Below are 19,740 nucleotides of genomic sequence, written 5' to 3'. Positions count from 1 at the left end.
TCTTCAAGTAGAAACAAAGGAACCAGCAGGAAGCAGTTGGAGAGCCAGTTTTGTTGTTTATGTTCCATCCTTTCAAGGACGTTTAAACAAGGACAGAAATCGAGAGACACCCCTACTTCCCCTCCCCTCTCCTCTGTATATTGGTATGTTTGTTTTTCTGGTACACATGGGGCTCGTTTTCTTGTGATATTGCAAGGACCACACAGGGAAATAAAGTTTACCCTTGGAAAAATAAATGAGCCTTTTAAATGGTCCTGATGATATTTTGATCAGTATCTTGCCTATTTACATCCTGCTTGTCAGAGAGGCATATGGCAGGCATGAATGAGTGAGTAGGTGGGGGAACATTTTACTAGTGTTTACACCAAATAAGCATCTCCTTCGGGGAGGAGCTGGCTGCACAGGAGGCCTCGGGCCCAATAAATGAGGCACAGGAGCAAAGCTTCAACCAGGTCATTCGAGCAAGGACAAGGGATGCTGCAGATTGGGCTGAGTTATACCAGCCCCACTGGGGCCCCCAGAGCAGATGTCCCTTTGGACAAAGCAAGGGCAAGGAAAACAGCAAACACCATGATGGGTGAGCTAAAGGAAGGCAACCTGGAGACCACACAAGGTAAGACATCTCCAATCAACCTTGCAGATCATCGAGGGGGGGGGGGATAGAGAGTCAGCCTAGATTTTACTTGTATCTATATACCAGAAGGTGGCTTGAGCAGCCCAAGCTAACAAGCTGTTCACCTGGATGGAAGTGTAATTTGCTCTTAACGCGTAGTTAATTGTAATAGTGCATTAGATCCAGGTGTTGCAGGGTTTCGCATTTGGCTGGGGTAGACCCGATGTCTGTTCTCTTCCGAGGGCTAGTACACAAACTGTGTGGCCACAGGTTTTCCACACCTGAACTACATACAGCAACCCAGCAACTACATACAGCTTTAAAGCTCCAGCCCTCAATTTAGCATGCTCCCTGAGATGTTCTAGACAGAGGGAAACATGCATTTACAGGCTGTTTCTGTTTCATTTCATTTTTTATGCATGTTTTATTTGCACAACAGGGTTACAATGTACTGAACTAAAGAAAGCAAGATTTTCAGCAATTCAGCTTGTGTATGCATTATCAGTTTAAAATGCTAGTCGTTCTTTTTCTTAATTCAGATTGAAGCTGGTTTGGAGGAAATGAATCAAATTGCAGCATTTCCCAAGAAACGACAGTGTGTACACAGCTTCAGTCTAGCCAGGCCCTTATTTCTGGATACAGGCAAGGCATGTAGATATGGCACAAGCAGGAATCTTTCTGTTGTATAAGTTAGCTTTACTAGCATAGTTTTAAAAGCAAATCCTAACTACAGAACAGCACAAGCTACAGAACATAAAGTTATCTGAGATATATTTATTTATCCATGGGCTGTTAAAAGACAACAACACCTCCTAAAAACACAAGTTTCAGTACTGATGAAGCCACAATTTTTCAGCAGTTGCAAAACATTCCCTCCAACTACTCTTAGGTCATCGTTAACTAACACTTTTTAGCAATTGCACAGTATTTCCCCCAGGGGGACTCAACTTCAACGGCAGGGCTAAAGAACTTGCCCACAACACACATTTAATTTCAGAGGTTTTCATGTAATGCAGGAGTTTTAGGCACACCTCTGGTCTGTAGACAACTATAATGACCTTCCCTGGCACAGTTTAGCCTCTCCAGTTGTCTCTTTTATCTCTTGATCCATTTTCTCCAACATGTTTTGTATATGTTTTCCCTTGCCATGTAACTTCTTTGTTCCCAGGACTTTCCATATGGTTTATCCCAGCGATGCGTAAGGACACCCCCCCCACTCTCTAGATCATTCCCACCACAGCTGCAAGCCTTTTTTCTTCATTTCTTTCTTGCTCTCAGTTCTTTGGTTTCTATATTCTGAGCTGCTCCCCGCTTTCCAAGTGGTAAGAACACAGCCAGCCCCATTATAATGCAAAGTAGTTCTAGCCAATCAGGGAAAGAGAATGTGACATACTCCTTGGTTCATTTTAAGGTGTGTCTGTGTGTGTCTTCCCTGGTGAAAATTTCATTGCTGCCCCACAGAATGAAGCTCAGAAATCCAGGGTGATAGCGTAACTGCATTTATGAATTTTCTAACTCCAGCTTGTTTGTTTTAAATTTGTATACCATCCATAAGACTTGGTGCCCAGGTACCCACAAATTTTTAATGAAGGCCCCCCCCTCAAGGTTCCACTCCACGGAGTGAGCATACCACAGGGCAGGTGCATGTGACTTTGGCATGCCCCCACTACGTACGTGAGTAATGTCAGCATGCTGCCGGGCATGCTGATGTCTTGTGCTCATGCCACAGGGCATGCTGACACTACACAGGCACACTGCGATGGTGTCAGCATGTCCCAGGCACCCACTGTTTTGGGGCCAAGGTGGCGCGCCTGATATCACCCTTCATCCGAAGATCTCAGGGCAGTTCACAGCATAAAATGTGTATTTAAGACGTGATTCTCCCCTTCCCCGAAACTTGTAAGAATGAAAGAGAAAACCTTCCTGATGCAGAGAAATCCATCATTATTATACCCATACAGTGGTACCTCGAGTTACAGATGCTTCAGGTTACAGACGCTTCAGGTTAGACTCCGCTAACCCAGAAACAGTACCTCGGGTTAAGAACTTTACCTCAGGATGAGAATAGAAATCACGCGGCGGCAGTGGGAGGCCCCATTAGCTAAAGTGGTACCTCAGGTTAAGAACAGTTTCAGGTAAAGAACAGACCTCCAGAACGAATTAAGTTCTTAACCCGAGGTACCACTGTATTGCAGGGAGGTTGGGAGGATATGGTTTGTATCAGTCCTGGACCCAGTGTTGCTTTACCCACTTTACTGGAGGGACGGCGAAGTAAAAAGTGTTGTATGACAACCCTTTTGTTGTTATTCTGGTTTGTTTCTGCCTCTGTTAAAGGGAAATGCAGGATGGACTGTGAAATTGGTTGTAGCAGCTGAAAAATTAATTAAAGGTACAGGGGTGAAGGGAGCTAGGGGAAAAAGTTTCAGTTCTGGGTGGAAGGACGTTATGTAGATACCAGACATAGACAGAAAGGCTAGCCATTTAGAGAGCGAGATGGGCGTAGACATGGTGCATAAGTTTCTTAGAGGCCAGGCCTATCCAGCTTCGATGACTATTTTTCACCAGATCTATCAGAAATGGTAGACATGTTCTTTGGTGTTAGTTCTGTATGCATGTATACACCCCCCCCCCAGCACCTAAAATATTCCTGCAGACACCAGTGAACTGGAGTGTGTCACTTTCCCAGACCCTGAAAGATATTACATCCCCAGGCTAGAAATAAAAAGCCAGGGATCAAATACATTAACATTATTTTGTTAAGTGCCTGAGACCCATCATTTGGGGGAAACCATAGCTACAGACTCTGTAACTGCAATCAGGGCCTCCAAACACCACCCTCTTCAGCTCTGAGGAGAGCAACAACTTCCAGATGGTGTTTTTTTTGCATTTGATTGTCACTCGGTACTCCCCTCCCCCTTCTTTCCCCAAGCAATGAGCCATTGCACCTGACACCCGTGTTTCTGTTCTGGCATTTCTATTTCTGTAGCATCTCTGCAGTACAAATTAATAATATAACAATGCTATAAATTGTTAGGCGGCAGGTGTTAACTGAATGCTAAGCATTAGCACAGTTTAACTTGCAGCCATTATGAAGGATTCTGGGAAAACAGTTCTGGACCTTATCAACTCCAAACCTACAACAGCAAGTGTGCACCGAACTGTTATCTCTCCCACCTGCAAGACCATGCAAAATCACAGTGATATCGCTCCCAGTATATTTCAGCTTTAACTATTCAGCCTCTAAGGTGCTTTGGGAATTACTCTTCCCAATGTATCTTCTAAACCTAATGCAGGGATGAATGGCATTAGGAGCTGGGCAGCCATTCTTGGAGGCATAATATTCAGAAAAGATTTTGGCAAGTTCTTACTCTATCATGTCATCAGAGATGTCAACAGGATTTCCTGTAAACAGTATACTGTATAGGGATTAGGGTCCCTGAATCCCAACCCCCAATCTATTGACAAGAACTGCTGCTTTGCCAGATAGATTAATGTAACCTAGCCTAATTTAGAGGGCTGTTGCAAATGTAAAATGGGGAGGGGAGGAAAACATACACAATCTTGTGCTCTTGGGTAGAAAAGCAAAATGCAAATATATGCTACACAGCACATAGTTATCTGAAGAAGTGTGCATGCACACAAAAGCTTATACCCAGAACAAACTTAGTTGGTCTCTAAGGTATCTGAAGAAGTGTGCATGCACACAAAAACTTACAGTGGTACCTCGGGTTACAGACGCTTCAGGTTACAGACTCTGCTAACCCAGAATCAGTACCTCTGGTTAAGAACTTTGCTTCAGGATGAGAACAGGAATCGCACGACGGTGGCACGGTGGCAGCGGGAGGCCCCATTAGCTAAAGTGGTACCTCAGGTTAAGAACAGTTTCAGATTGAGAATGGACCTCCAGAACGAATTAAGTTCTTAACCCGAGGTACCACTGTACCCAGAACAAACTTAGCTGGTCTCTAAGGTACTGCAGAAGTGTGCATGCACACGAAAGCTTATACCCAGAACAAACTTAGTTGGTCTCTAAGGTGCTACTGGACATTTTTTTTATTTTTTATTTATTTTAACTGCATCAGATCAACATGGCTACGTACCTGAATCTAGAAGCACATAGTTAAATTATGGAATAAACGCCCATGGGAAGCAGTGTTGGGATGTAGATGGTCATCAACTTAGATGGAAATAAAAAGAGGATTAGATAAATTGATGGAACATAAAGCTACTAGCTACAATGACTAGGATATGCTTTCATTGTATGCTTCTGAATACTAGTTACTTGAAACCATAGGAGGGGAGAGTGCTGCTGCATTTAGGTCTTGTGTTTAGCTTCCCACAGGCATCTGCTTGGCCACTGTAAAAACAGGATGCTGGACTAGATGGGCCATTGGCCTGAACTGGCAGGGTTCTTATGTTCTTACATCATTGCATTCACACACATCACATAAATACTGTAACACTATAAAAGTAGCCTCCTTGCTCTAACTGCAATGTTTCACAATCCAGATATTTACAGCAAGATACCCAGGCAAACAAAAAGTTTGACAGCCCTGATAGCTAACAGACACAGAAAGCTGTATACATTATTTAACAATACATTGCATGGGGCATTCCAACCTAAATTTTATTTTATTACTTATGCTTTAGCAGATCAGGAAGTAGGATCAATTAAGTATTAAACACACTGTGATTAATGCGACCTATATTCACCATGATTTCTAATGTTTCACCAGTTTTACGTTCTGTCTTCTACTTTAGAAAGCCCTAAACTCCATCATGGGGAGAATCAGCAAAGTAACCCATCTGTTTATTTTATGGCTGTCATCTGCAGCTGCAGGCATGGCATCTCTTTTCTCCTGAGGAGGCCTTCCCAGAAAGTGGTTATTAATTGCCTGCCTGCCTGTCCCCACCGCTCTCTCATTTAAATGATAATCTACCTTGTTACTTGAAGAAGATGCAGTTGCCTGGCTCAGATTGCATGATATTATTCGTGCCTTGATTGGCTTTTCACAAGCCTGCCTCTGGAACATTGAATGGCCTATATCATCAAGCAAGTGGATACCCTTTTGTCCATGCCAACAATTTTACATTAGGAGATTCTGATTTCAGATCTAAATGGAGTTGAAGCTTTCTGAAGGAAGCCTATGGAATACTTCCTAGGTTCCTGAACTCCTTACTCCCTCAGAGAATATGTGCTTGGGTGATTTTAGGCTCCAAATACAGTCTGGGAAAATGCACTTTAAAAATCCTGTTGCTATGCAAATGGTTCCTTTTGCCTTTTCGTACCACTTTAAGATAAAGTGTGGTTTAGATAAAGTGTGGTTTATGTTATGTACTGAAGTTCTCACCCTGGGCCAGCAAGGGGATACTGTAGATAGTTATGCAAATGAAGGATCGAAAGTGACATTCAGTGATTGGATAGTTTTAGAAAGTTGTTACAGTAATGTGGTACTGGAGCTCTATATAAGCAGGCTGACTGAGCTCTTCAGTTCAGTTCTGTCTTGACCTGTGAATAAATAAGAGCTGTTTGAAGAATCGCTGTGTTGTCCGATATGTTCACCCACAACTTAACAGTTTATAAATCAGTTTTAGAATACCATTTATTCATTCTACCAATGCCTAATGATTTTGATTTCCTAACCAACAAGCCTCTGTTTATATGTTGCATAATGTGTATATGGATCTACATTCTCTGTGCCAGGGATTGGAAACCCCTTTTCAGCTCAAGGGCCACATTCCCTTCTGGGGGCCGCATGCCATTGCTGAGCAAGGCCAGAGGCAAATATGGGTGGGGCAATGAATTGAAGTTTTACCCTTGGACAGTAAGCTAGTTTCCACACACGCTCTCACTCCCTTTATCTCTGCTCCACCCAAGGAGTTAAAAGACACATTACAGCCTGGCAAAAACACTCAAGGAGGGTGAGAAGCAAGGCTAATGGTGGGTATGGCTTTGAGAGAGTCCCAAGGTCCACATTCAACCCGCCAGGCCTGAGGTCCACCACCCTTATTCTATGCTTAAAGGTAAAGGTAAAGGGACCCCTGACCATTAGGTCCAGTCGTGACCAACTCTGGGGTTGCGGTGCTCATCTCACTTTATTGGCCTAGGGGGCCGGCATACAGCTTCTGGGTCATGTGGCCAGCATGACTAAGCTGCTTCTGGCGAACCAGAGCAGCACACGGAAACGCCGTTTACCTTCCCACCGGAGCGGTACCTATTTATCTACTTGCACTTTGATGTGCTTTCAAACTGCTAGGTTGGCAGGAGCAGGGACCGAGCAACGGGAGCTCACTCCATCATGGGGATTCAAACCGCCGACCTTCTGATCGGCAAGTCCTAGGCTCTGTGGTTTAACCCACAGCACCACCCGCGCCCCTATGTTCTATGCTTAAAAGGTAAAGCTACCCCTCCCCGTACGGGCCAGTCGTGTCCGACTCTAGGGTTGTGCGCCCATCTCACTTAAGAGGCCGGGGGCCAGCGCTGTCCGGAGACACTTCCGGGTCACGTGGCCAGTGTGACGAAGCTGCTCTGGCGAGCCAGCACCAGAGCAGCACACGGAAACACCATTTACCTTCCCGCTATAACGCGGTACCTATTTATCTACTTGCACTTAGGGGTGCTTTCGAACTGCTAGGTGGGCAGGAGCTGGGACCGAAAGACGGGAGCTCACCCCGCCGCGGGGATTGGAACTGCTGACCATGCGATCGGCAAGTCCTAGGCACTGAGGTTTTACCCACAGCGCCACCCGCGTCCCTATGTTCAATGCTTACTCACATTTAAATGTTTTGTTGTTCTGCCTTTATAACTAATGATGAGCAGATAGCTTTGATTTACATGAGAGATGGAAGCATCCCCAAATACTGTACCTAGTAAATGAAAGCCTTTGAGGTGACAAGTGATAACTATGATCCGTGCTTGTGTTTAAATTTTAAGTGGGAATTGTCTGCGGTTGCAATTCCCATGAGACTGGATAAAATCCCAGTGCTTTTCACCCACAGTTGTCAGGAACAGTTTAAGCAATCTGCCCAATGGTGAGATGTGTGCTTTTGTTCCACAGAGACCACCAATCTATCTAAGGCCTCCTTGCAAATCCCTTCGGTGGTTGCGATGGACATGGACGCAGCCTCCTGCTTATGCTGTAGCGAATTTGTGGACCAGAACAAGATGCCCAAGCTGAACGAGCAGCAGGACAGTCAGGAGTACCTGTTTGGCAAGTCTATGAAGGAGCTCAAAAAGCTGGGGAGGGAAGGGCGCTGGGCAGGAAGTCACGCTCTGAGGGCGCAGGCTTATCAGCATATAATCCAGCACATACCGTGCCGGCTCATGACCCCTGACGCCGAAGTCTACAGAGATGTTGCCAGCAAGCTGTTTGAAGCCCCGAATGAGAGCTTCGACCCATTACCTGAATTCCTGGAAGGAAGCATCATGCCCGAATACTGCCTCTCTGAAGAAGGGGTAATTGCAGTGAAAAGGATACTCATCTGCATTTCCAGCTTGTACCCCGACATCACCTACTGCCCCCTGCTTCCTGCTGTGACTGCCCTGATGCTCCATTACAGCCAAGGCGAGGCCCAGTGCTTTGAGGACACTTGCCGGCTCCTCTACTGCAACGCTCCCCACACCTCCTACATTGACCACTCCTTCCTCACCCACGAGGCTTCGTGCATGACCTTTGGGGACCTGGCCAACAAACACTGCCCAGCTGCCCACCGCCTGATAGCGAGCTCATCGGACAACATCTTTGAGGTGTATTCCGACTGGCTGGTCTGGCTTTTCGATGGCCTCCCGTTCGATTATGTCATCCGCATTTTTGACGTGTACCTTCTGGAGGGGCAGAAAGTCCTCTACCGGATCGCGCTGGCCCTGCTCAAGCAGTTCCAGCTGTCAGTGGCTTCGCAAGGCTTGGAGGTGGTGGATATCAAAGGGAGCTTGTGGGGTTTCATGCGGGACATTCGTGAGCACATGACCACCGACAAGCTTCTGGAAAAGGCGTTCAGCATCCGGCTTTTCTCCCGCAAAGAAATCTGGCTCCTTCAAATGGCTAACAGGAAGGCATTAGTGGAGAAAGGAGTGACCGCAGTGCAGCACAGGTACAAAAGGCCATGAGGCACCATCCAGTTAGATCAGTCAGTAGAACATGAGACTCTTAATCTCAAGGTTGTGGGTTCAAAAGATTCCTGCATTGCCGGGGGTTGGACTAGAAGACCCTCACGGTCCCTTCCAACTCTACAGTTCTATGATTGTATGAAGGATCTCCTTTACATCCTACTTTAGATATTGCACATTCTCTTTTGAGAAGCACTCCACCAAACATTATGGCTAAGTCAGTTACAGAGCACTCTACAGTACAGCTACAGATGACCAGAGACATTCAGTCCCCATAGGATAATCTCATACAGATTTGTTTTCCTGCTACCACTATGGCCCCCACTTTAAACAGTCATGACCTGTGACTAAAGAATTCTGGGAGCTGTAGTTTGTTAAAGGTGCTGAAAGTTGATAGCAGCCCCCTATTCCCTTCTTAGAATTACAATTTGCAGAGTTCCCTGGGGATTGATTGTTAAACCACTCTGGAAATAGTAGCTCTGGGAGAGGAACAGGACTCTCCCAACAACTCTCAGCACCTTTAACTAATTACAGCTCCCATAATCCTTCAGGGGTGGAAATCATGACTGATAGTGCTTCAAATGTATGGTGTGATTGTGGCCTCAGTATAGAAGCACAAAAAGGACCAGGATTGTCCCAAGTGACAAAGGGATTTAGGAAGCACAAAGGCACATGGCATTGGTAAAGTGATATTTCTGGGTCAGCTGCTTTAGAATTAATCTATACCACATTGCCAATTGTTGTATTCGTTCTCGAAAAAGTAATTGCCTTGACTAATTTTGGATCTCATTCTTTGGAACTGACACAGCAGTCTGTTATGTCTACTACCATTGGACATAACATATGAAGAGCTGGCTGTGTGTTTGGTTAGTAGTATCTTTGGAAGAAAAATCTTTGTCCTCAGGATCGGGATCTATGGAGCTATTTACAGTACAGGATTAATTATTTTTCCCTTCTCTCCTCTGCTGTACAGGCAACCATTTCACCTCACTGTGAATGCCCACAATTTCTCTTCCACCATTGTTACTGCTCAGGAAATGCGTGTTGTCTGGTCCTGGATCCCTGAACGATTTTCTTTGTTCTCACCTGTCCTCATATTCTCAACTTCGGAAAATGGATACAGCTTGCAGAGGTAAGTTGGCATCTGCACAGTGAGTTTCAAACCATCAGAATTCTCAACAGGATAAAAAGGTTAAAACATTTGGGGCTTTTTAGTTTAGTTATAAGGCAAGTAATGGGAGACATGATAAGGTTTTATCAAATTATGCATGGTGAGAAGAAAAACTTTTTTTCATCTCTCCTAATACTAGAACCTGGGGCCATACAGTGATGCTGAATGTGGGAAGTTTCAAGAAGCATAAAAGGAAATATATAGGACATAGCTAAACCAGTGGAGAGAGATTTTTCTCCCTCTTCCATAATACTAGAACTTGGGACTATCCAGTGAAGACTCAGGGCAGTCCTTTGCACAGTGCATAGCTAACCTATGGAATGACCACTAATTTGGATGGCTTTAGAAGGAAATGAAAAAAAAAATCATGGATATGGGTATCAATGGTTACGAGCCACAACAGGGCTAGTTCATTCAGGGAGGCTTGGGGAATAATTCAAGGTTGTGCAGGAAATGAGGTAATATCCTGTGAAGTGTGTTACGTTGCCTTTGAATGGTGCGTTGCTTTTGGGTTTATTATGTATTTTGTGTTCTCACTTTGTATTTTTATGTTGTGAACCACCCTGTGACCTTCAGATAAACGGAGCAGTGCCAGATTTACGTATAAGCTAAACAAGCTATAGCTTAGGGCCCCACTCTCTTGGGGGCCCCCAAAAAATGTAAAGAAAAAAACCCTGGATGTACATTTCCAAAATATAAGATAAAAAAGAAATAAAATAAAACCTACATGCAGCAACAGAGTTTTGTGTTGTGTAGGCTCCTATGATGTGTAAGTAATGGGCCCCGCCTGCTAGCCTGCTCCCTAAAATATTCAACAGAAAAAACAGTGGCAATTTGTTGTTGACAAAGGACAGCTTGACATATAAAGGGCCCCGTTAACCTCAGTAGCTTAAAAGGTAAAGGGACCCCTGACTGTTAGGTCCAGTCACGGATGACTCTGGGGTTGCGGCACGGCGCTCATCTCACTTTACTGGCCTAGGGAGCCATCGTACAGCTTCCATGTCATGTGGCCAGCATGACTAAGCCGCTTCTGGCGAACCAGAGCAGTGCATGGAAACGCAGTTTACCTTCCCACCGGAGTGGTACCTATTCATCTACTTGTACTTTGACGTGCTTTCGAACTGCTAGGTTGGCAGGAGCAGGGACCGAGCAATGGGATCTCATCCCGTCGCAGGGATTCAAACCACTGACCTTCTGATCTGCAAGCCCTAGACTCTGTGGTTCAACCCACAGCACCACCTGCGTTCCTTCAGTAGCTTAGGGCTTCATCAAACCTAAATCTGGCCCTGGAAAGGAGGCACACAAATTTAATAAAGAACAAGAAGAAGTAGTTATCTGTTGGAGGCAGTATGCCTCTGAATGCCAGTTTCTGGGAATCACAAGTGTGGAGACTACTGTTGCACTCACATTTTGCTTGTGAGCTTCCCAGAAGCAACTAGTTGGCTACTGTGAGAACAGTACTGTTGCTTATTATTCAGGGCATTTATCTAGGCTTAAGAATTAATTTGAGAATGTGCCCCAATGATTTTTATTTTTTTTGCACAGGAATAGCCATAGGGATAATATTTGTTTAAAACATTTCTTCAGCCAAAAGGACTCCCAGGGTAGCTGACATGAGATCGATAATAGTGTGTGCCCTCAGACTAGCATGACACAATGTGATGAAAAGGGAATAAGAAAACTCCAGGAGCGGTTTTTAAAGTTTGTATAAGGACCAGTTGGGATGGAAACAGCTGAGGAAGAGATGGAGCAAAATGGAGCTGATCTCTCTGGAGTGGCCCTGCTTCCCTTCTCTTCCTCTGCTGCAGGCAGATGGAAAGGAAGTGTTCCTATAACATTTATGTTGTTTGGAGAGAAGCCTTCTGGAAACAGGACTGACTAAAAGCAAAGGGCAAAAAAGCTGTACAATATCATGTTAAGATTTCAATGCAACACACAAATAAGTGAGGGGAAAGACTGCTTAAATTTGCTCCATGGATCATTTGGATGCCAGTGTTGTGTCCTCCGTCGTCCCCCCCCCCCCCGTCCCCCCGCTGTTTTGAAAATGTGCACACAGAAGCGACTATAGGGATGCAGCCTGCTAATGTCGGAAGGGTCAACCATGAATTTGTGATGATTACCTTGGAAAGTTCCCAGGACTCGCTTTGCAGGCCATGCATCTCATACTAGCACCTGGCCATTCTGTCATTACAAAGAGATGGGCCTCGAGCTATTTTCTATTGACATTTCCAAATAAAAGAACGTAAATATTGAAGTCTGGCCAGGTACACTGGGACACATGTAACAACAGCAAATCTTGTTAGAAAACAGCCCTGATGGTCTGCTTGGTAGAAGTGTGAAAGCGCCCCCTGCCCTCTCAGAAGATATATAGTAGGATCTGATCAGTGTCACAGTCCCGGGGCAAATAATAGTTAAGACACACTCACATCCAAAGAAATATACTTTCACAATCACAATTAAGCCGCCTGATTTCAGGCCTAGGAATTGTACGTCAAGATCCTGCATGTACCCCTGAGATTATGTTGTGCTTAAAATTTTATCTGAGCAATTACTTGCACCACTGAGCAAAAATTCTGGCTTCAAACTCCACATAGCATGCCAGCCTTGCCTGTTATTACATATCCCTAAACAATACTGAAAATGAACGAAAGAGTGTTTTTGCCACCTCTCCTTTATGAGTTTGCAAAGGTTACCAGTTTAACACAGCAGTGGTAAGCACAAGGAGATTGATGACTGTCACGACGTACTGCTATTTCTCCAGGTATTTAAACTAGTAACGTCCAAACCTATCGAAAGAAATGCACAGACAGATTTCTCAGTGATGCATTTCTTCAGTGATGCATGAAAACACCAAAGGGATGAAGTTACGTCCAACTTCTGCAGAGACCTTGCAGTATCAGTGTTGCAACTCAGAGCCATCCCATCTCCTCCCTGCGTTACTTCTTCTTTCACCAGCAGTGGACTTAATCCAGAAAATCCTCCCCCAAACCCAGGCAGGAGGATGCAAAGCATCATGGGGTCCAGCCCAAGATTACATGAGCCTTTGGCCTGATCCAGCAGGACTCTTGTTCTTAATGTGGAAAGCATGCAGTAGATCTGGATGAATATGCAGGAAGCCAGTTTTGCTTGCACCTTGATGCTTTCATTGCCCCAGGCTTCCTAGTAATGCACTAAAGTAGAATGTACTGTGCTGACAGGTCACAGTCCATTCGACTTCCACCTCAGTGCTATAATGGGATTGCTTTCCCTGACATTAGCTCACCCTTCTTCCTTCTTTGTTTCTTACAGGTTTTATTCCTGCTGTGAAGGCTATGAACCAACAGTACTGCTCTTAAAAACCACACTGGGGGAAGTAAGTCTCTTCTGAGCATCCGAGAGACCTGCGGGTCAGGCCTTTCTTCTATGGGTCTAGACTGAAAATGCAAATAACAGAAATGTCAGAAACCATTGGCAGAGTACAGTGGTACCTCTAGATACGAACAGGATCCGTTCCGGAGCCCCGTTTGCATCTAGAGGTAAATGTAACTAGCGACGGCACATCTGCACACGCACACGTCGCTTTTTGCCGCTTCTGCGCATGCGCTGACATCATTTTGAGCGTCTGCGCATGCGCAAGCGATGAAACCCGGAAGTAACGTGCTCCGTTACTTCCAGGTTGCCGAGGAGCGCAACTCGAACACGCTCAACTCGAAGCATATTTAACCCGAGGTATGACTGTACTCTGTATACTCTGCCTGGACTAGCAACAAGTTCCAAAATTCTCCATTGAAGGATGCTCGCTGAATAGTGAACACAAGCATTTGTTCGTTCATATCTGTAACTCACTCTGATGCTTGCCAAATCGGGAAGAGTGGGGATGGTGGAGGCAAATTGAGATCTGGGTCAGAATGGTTAGGAAGGCTATAAAGAGCATCTGTTTTGAGACACAGGACAGTACAGGTTCCCTTACCACCAGGTGAAAGGGATGCTTCCAAACAGTACTGTTCTTTCAGAATCGATAGAAGGTACTATTACTTTCCTTGGGTCACTCTTAAAGACAGCAATATTGGGCAAGCAAAGCTATTTTGTCGTTACAAATGAATGAGTGTATTTATTCGTAACTGTGCTACTTTGGATGTCAGTTACATGCCAGTTGCATATCTGTTTCACTCCTGGGAAAGGAAAAAGAACCACAACTGAGTTCTGTTCCACCAAGTTTTCATACTCGATAGGGAGCTGCAGCCAAGGACAACGCATTGCTTTCCACTCACAATCTTAAGTGTACACTTCAAAATGTAACAGGTGAAATGGCCCTGGCTTTCCTTTAACTAGACTAAAGTGACATTGACACATTGTGGGTGGTGCTTATCTTTATGGCTGGGTACCTGAGGGAACACTTGCTTCTATCTCAACCTGCTCAGGCCCTCCTCTCTGTCTAGGTGATCAGAGGTGCGTGAGGAGAAGCCTTTTCTGTTGTGGTGTTTTGCCTCTACAATCTTCTCTAAGAAGGCTCAGCCTTCAGGACTTTAACACTTTAACAAAAGTCCTGTCTTTTATGGTGCTCTTTAAAGTTTTTAACTTTTTAATGTTCTGGTTTCATGCTGTTTAGCTTAAAACTTTTTAAAAGAAGGCTTGAATTATAGCGTGTAATTCATGTTTCTTTGATTTGTTAGACACCCCAGATCTGCATGTCATTGAAGGGAAGACACATTTTAAAATTTAGTTTAATTAACAGCGAGAGATCACAAATTACAAACCTTAAGCTCTCTGTCAATCCAAAGTCCCTATCCTAATATTTGCTCCAGTTTTATCTGCTTATTATACTGTCATAAAATGGCTGAAAGACTGTGATAGTATCTCATTTTGTGACACTACTGTATTTGGTACATAGCCATATCCAATTATGGCTGTGCTGCTCCAATTAAAGCATTCGAAGCGAGTGACCCTATCAATCTTCTGTGATAAAATATATATATTTGGATCCTCAGCTCTTTCTGAGATCTTCTAAGAATGATAAATGACAGACTTTATTGTTTCTTGTCTCTTCCTTCCATACAGGTGTGTGGAGCATTTCTGTCCTCCGACTGGAGCGAAAGGAAAAAAAGTGGGGGGACATCAAGTTTCTTTGGCACAGGAGAATGCTTTGTTTTCACAGTGAGTCTAAAATTTATTCCCGCAATGTAGATTGGGTTGATTTTACAATTTTTAAAATTAAATGTGGGCCTCAAAATGCATTTTCAGGCTTAAGCTGAAGCCCACTCTGCCTATCTCAAAATGTAGCTGTGAGTCTCAACACCCCTACTAGGTAAGGCGGCCAGCCGGCTGTAGAAGAGTTGCAATTTCCTCTTCTGCGCCACCTTGTTCTGAAAGTGCAGCATGGCATGTGAGCACAGTGAGCTTCCTGCATGTACATAAGTTGCCAGAGCAGCTTCACCAAGTAGTAAACCAACTAATTCACTACTAGGAGTCTGGGTGTTGCAGCCAACTACAACCGCTGCTTAATATCTGTGACATACCCTCCTTCATTGGCAGTATTTAAGCAGAGGCTAGATGGCTATCTATGTCCTGGCTTCCCTTCTCAGACACAGTACATGGACTCTGGGCTTCATTGCTACCAAAGACTTCATTCCACAGTTCACTGCATGGCCTAAACATAAATCAGGGTGTAGGTTACACAGTTCATAAGCAGAGTTCTAAGTTCATGGCTAGGCACCCGGTCTCAACCCCTGTCATGCCTCCTTGGCTTTCTGTTTGAAGAATAGGGCAGGCACAGCCATTTGTGTGGATGCAAGTAACACAACTGGGCAAGCACTCCTGTGAGCAGGCTGTGTCTGCTCACAGCAGTGTTCATGTTGGTGTGTACTTGGAGATGGAGTCTGATTCACTGCCTGACCAAAATTCAGGCACCTCCCTGGTTTTTGGGGAATTGTCATTAGCTGGAGGTGGGTTTGGGGACTGAGTCAGGCAGCTCCCCCTCTTCAGTTCAGATATCTGCCACTTTCAGGGTAGGAATGTCTCCAAAATAATGACTCAGTCCTGTCCCCACCAGGTCCTGCTTGGCACCTCCTAGACCACTTGGCCCCTTCCCAGGATCCAGCTCAACCATCATATCTCAACCCTCCTCCAACCAGCCCTGCCAAGAAGTCTCCTCAGGGCTCATGACAACCTGAAATTGCAACATTCCACTTGCGCTAATCAGGGGGCTGGTCTACGTCAGGGTTTCCCAAACTTGCTTCATCAGCTGTTTTTGGACTACAACTCCTATCTTCCCTAGCCAGCAGGACCAGTGGTCAAGGCTGACTGGGACTGTAGTCCAAAATCAGCTGGAGACCCAAGTTTGGAAAACCCTAGTCTATATTATCTTGAAGTTTCCCTCCAAGCCTTAAATTCTATGTGCACTATGTTCATATTGAGGTTACCAGGAGCTCAGTTGAACCAGTTCCCTCAAGGAGTCATGCCCTAGGGCACAGCTTTCCAAACTCTGTGTCGTGACACTTTAGTGTGTAGCCTCCAGTGTGTAGGTGTGGCATATGAAACTCCCTGCGCACCTCCCAGGGCTGGAAAGGGGTTAGTTTGACCTCCAGTTTGCTAGTAAAACTAAATTACTGTATCATGAAATGACACATGTCGAAAAAGTGTGTCACCAACATGAAAAGTTTGGAAAGCTCTGTCCTAGGGGAAGGGCCACAGCTCAGAGCAGCACATCTGCTTAGCATGCAAATAGTGCCAAGTTCAATCTTTGGCAACTCCAGGGCTAGGAGAGACCCCTGCCTGAAACCCCGAGGAGCTGTTGCCAGTCAGATGGGCTCAGGCAACTTTCCTATGTGCCCTCCTGTTCATGTGCTGCCCTAGCAGAGCAACCGCAATGGAAAAATATACTTAATTTATGTCATTTTGCTTTGAAAGGTTCACCCAGAAATGGAGCGATATGAGTGGGTGTTCATCAAGAAGCCGGAACAAGCTAAAGCTCTGCCTCGATCCCCACGCCCGCGCTCTCCATCTCCCTTCTCTTCCGAGGGTCACTCAACAACCAGCTCAAACCACCTCACTGTGCCAGTGCTGGACATGATTAAATACCGCCTCTCTCCATTCCTGGCAATTCGACACTTCAAGCTGCCTTCCAAAACAGCCTCCATGTTCATGTCTGGAACTCAGAAAGAGATAATCATAGGTAGCTATGCTTCTACTATGATACTATAGCTGTCACAGAGACCATAGTGCTGCAGACATTTCTGGCACCCAGGACTGGCCCTATCGTTAGAGCGGGGAAGCTGCCTCAAGCAGCAGTTGCTGGCAGGGAAGGGAGGCAGCAGTGGCATGGTGTTGTTGGGGTAGAACTGAATGTGCCATGTGACCTGTCCTGCACAAACACCTAAACATTGACCATGCTGGTTGGGTCTGATGGGAGTTGCAGTTTAGCAACAGATCCCGCTTCCCTGCTGTTAGGGGTAAAGGATAAACCAAAACATTTCATAGAGGAACTGAGTGATGAGAAGCCTTGCACTGATATGAGGTACAGCTCTATGTAAGGTAGCACAAATAATATCAACTTGACAGCCTACCAGTGATGCTACAATGAGGCTTGACTGCTTGCATGCAGCATGCAGCAATATACACCTATGGACCACACTATTTGCATGCAGAATAAGGCATTAATCTAAACTGAGAGACCTTTGTGCTCATATATAATGCAGGGGTGCTGTGCTATATGTGAGCAACCTAGCAGCACATGCAGCTTGAGAAAACTATGGCTACTGATGACAGCCACTAGGAGGCTACATGATCACATTAGTACAGAAAATATTCCCAAGTACTTTGGCGTAAGATAGGCATATGCCTTTCCAGTTTAAAAGCTTATTTTGGAGCTCCTTGCAAACCGTGTTGAAATTTAGGTCAGGTTTAGTCTCTGGAAATGCAAGATTAATCCCTTCGCTGTCTTTCACCAGTTCAATTATTTAGATGAAGCCATTTGAATGGTTGTTACTACGTTTCAGCAGGTGGTTTGCTGACAGAGTAACTATAATGAAAAGGAACTAGTTTTGCAAAGTACCAAATTTGGGGCCAATATACCATACACACATTTCTTTTCTGTGCCCCTGCATATGCTGCTGTCCTCCAATCAGAGTGTTTCAGATTTAAGTTCACAGCAATGAAATCTGCTATTGATCATACAACAGAGGACAGCATTTCACTTTGCTTTTCATAGCCAGCAACAGCCCACAACAAATCTCTGTTCATTTTCCCCCAGGTGGTGGAGGAGGCCAAGCTCTGTTTATTGACGCTGATCTGCATCATGGGAGAACGGAGCACTGCGAAACATTTGACAACCCTCCTCTCTGCCAAGAAAACTTCCAGGTGCAGCTTCTAGAAGTCTGGGGCTTTCAAAACTCCTGATAGCGCCAATGAGATGCAGTATTTCAGGCTGACATTTGTCTCCACAGCACTGGGCATGACAACTGGAAGTGAAAGAAATGACACAAGGTGGTATCTGGAGATGTCAGGAGCAGAACATTTTCACTCATTTTGGAAACTGTCCACTAATGCAAGACTTTTGGCACTAGGCTTTCTAGTGAACAATACGAACAAAGGGAAATAGTCCCAACCAACTATAAATAAGATGAGGGGAAATGGGATAAAAATGTGAATAAACTGATGTAGTAGCTATAGTGCAGTGGTACCTCAGGTTACAGATGCTTCAGGTTACAGACGCTTCAGGTTACAGACTACGCTAAGCCAGAGATATTACCTCAGGTTAAAAACTTTGCTTCAGGATGAGAACAGAAATGGCATGGCGGCAGCGGGAGGCCCCATTAGCTAAAGTGGTGTCTCAGGTTAAGAACAGTTTCATGTTAAAAATGGACCTCCAGAACGAATTAAGTTCTTAACCCGAGGTACCACTGTATATGAAAAGTATTTTAATAAGATGGAATAGCAGCTAAAACAGGGGTCGGCAACCAAAGGCCCATGAGCCACAAGCAGCCCACAGGGGTCGTTTAACCAGCCCCTGAGCTGAGCTGCCTGCTTGGCAAGCCCCCACGTGCTGTGCTAAACTGGCACAGTGCGGCAACTCGCTTCCGCAGCACCAAAAATTGCGTCCGTGCATGCAGAGACGCTGAAAATCGCAGGCGAGCGTGCTATCCAGCCCACGGAAGGATCTCCGCTGCAGTGAACCGGTCCAGGCGAGGTAAACCTTGCTGACCCCTGAGCTAAAACCAATGTATGTCTCTAAGGCTTTCTGGTGATAATAAAAAATATATTATTTTACCGAATGGATCTTTGAAAAAGACGCCTTTTTGGACTCCACTAAGATAAAAAACTCTGGGTTTTCCTACTGGTTCCCCCGAGGAAAAGCAGTCAAAATCTGTGCCAACTACTTGGTGGAGATCACTGATCCCACCCTTCGGAGAGCTTTCACTATGGCACGGTTTCAAACATTGCCAACTGCTTATCTGACCGGTAGATACACAAAAACCCCAGTAGAACATCGTTTATGTCCTTGCCCTATGAAAATTAAAGAGGATCTTACACATTACTTCCTCTATTGCCCCATTTACTCGGGCTTCAGAGACGCATTGCTGCAAATTATACCCAACTCTATAACCAGTCCTGAAGATAGAGTAAAATTTTTGCTAGTTGATGCAAACCCACACATTACCCATGTGGTAGCGGTTTTTGTGATGAAGGCCATGAAAGCCAGGGAAAGATTTATGGACGACAATGTAAAGACCCCTTCTTCGTCTGTTAAACTCGTTGCTCGTTTTCCCTCCTTTTCTATTTTGTGGGAAGAAGGTTTTGTTGGCATAGTATGTAATGAATTTTAATATTTTTAACTATTGTAGTGTTGATTTTTGTGTACAGGCATGGTCCTCA

At 44.9% G+C, this 19,740-nt stretch overlaps 1 protein-coding gene across 1 annotated transcript; it reads left to right on the top strand.

Annotated features, from left to right (window-relative positions):
* Positions 1-423: 423 nt before the first annotated feature.
* LOC310838439 (TBC1 domain family member 24-like) lies at positions 424-18,536 on the top strand (the record flags this gene model as incomplete). Its single annotated transcript, XM_083725840.1, has 7 exons — positions 424-613; positions 7,672-8,704; positions 9,694-9,852; positions 13,180-13,243; positions 14,929-15,024; positions 16,777-17,041; positions 18,119-18,536. The coding sequence occupies 7 exons, from the start codon at positions 424-426 to the stop codon at positions 18,262-18,264; spliced, it is 1,953 nt and encodes a 650-aa protein (XP_083581966.1). The 3' UTR covers positions 18,265-18,536.
* Positions 18,537-19,740: the final 1,204 nt, after the last annotated feature.

The sequence above is a fragment of the Podarcis gaigeae genome, assembly GCF_964106915.1.
Source record: "Podarcis gaigeae genome assembly, chromosome: 2".
In the NCBI taxonomy this organism is placed as follows: Eukaryota; Metazoa; Chordata; class Lepidosauria; order Squamata; family Lacertidae; genus Podarcis; species Podarcis gaigeae.
This window is presented reverse-complemented; position numbering and strand designations above follow the sequence as displayed.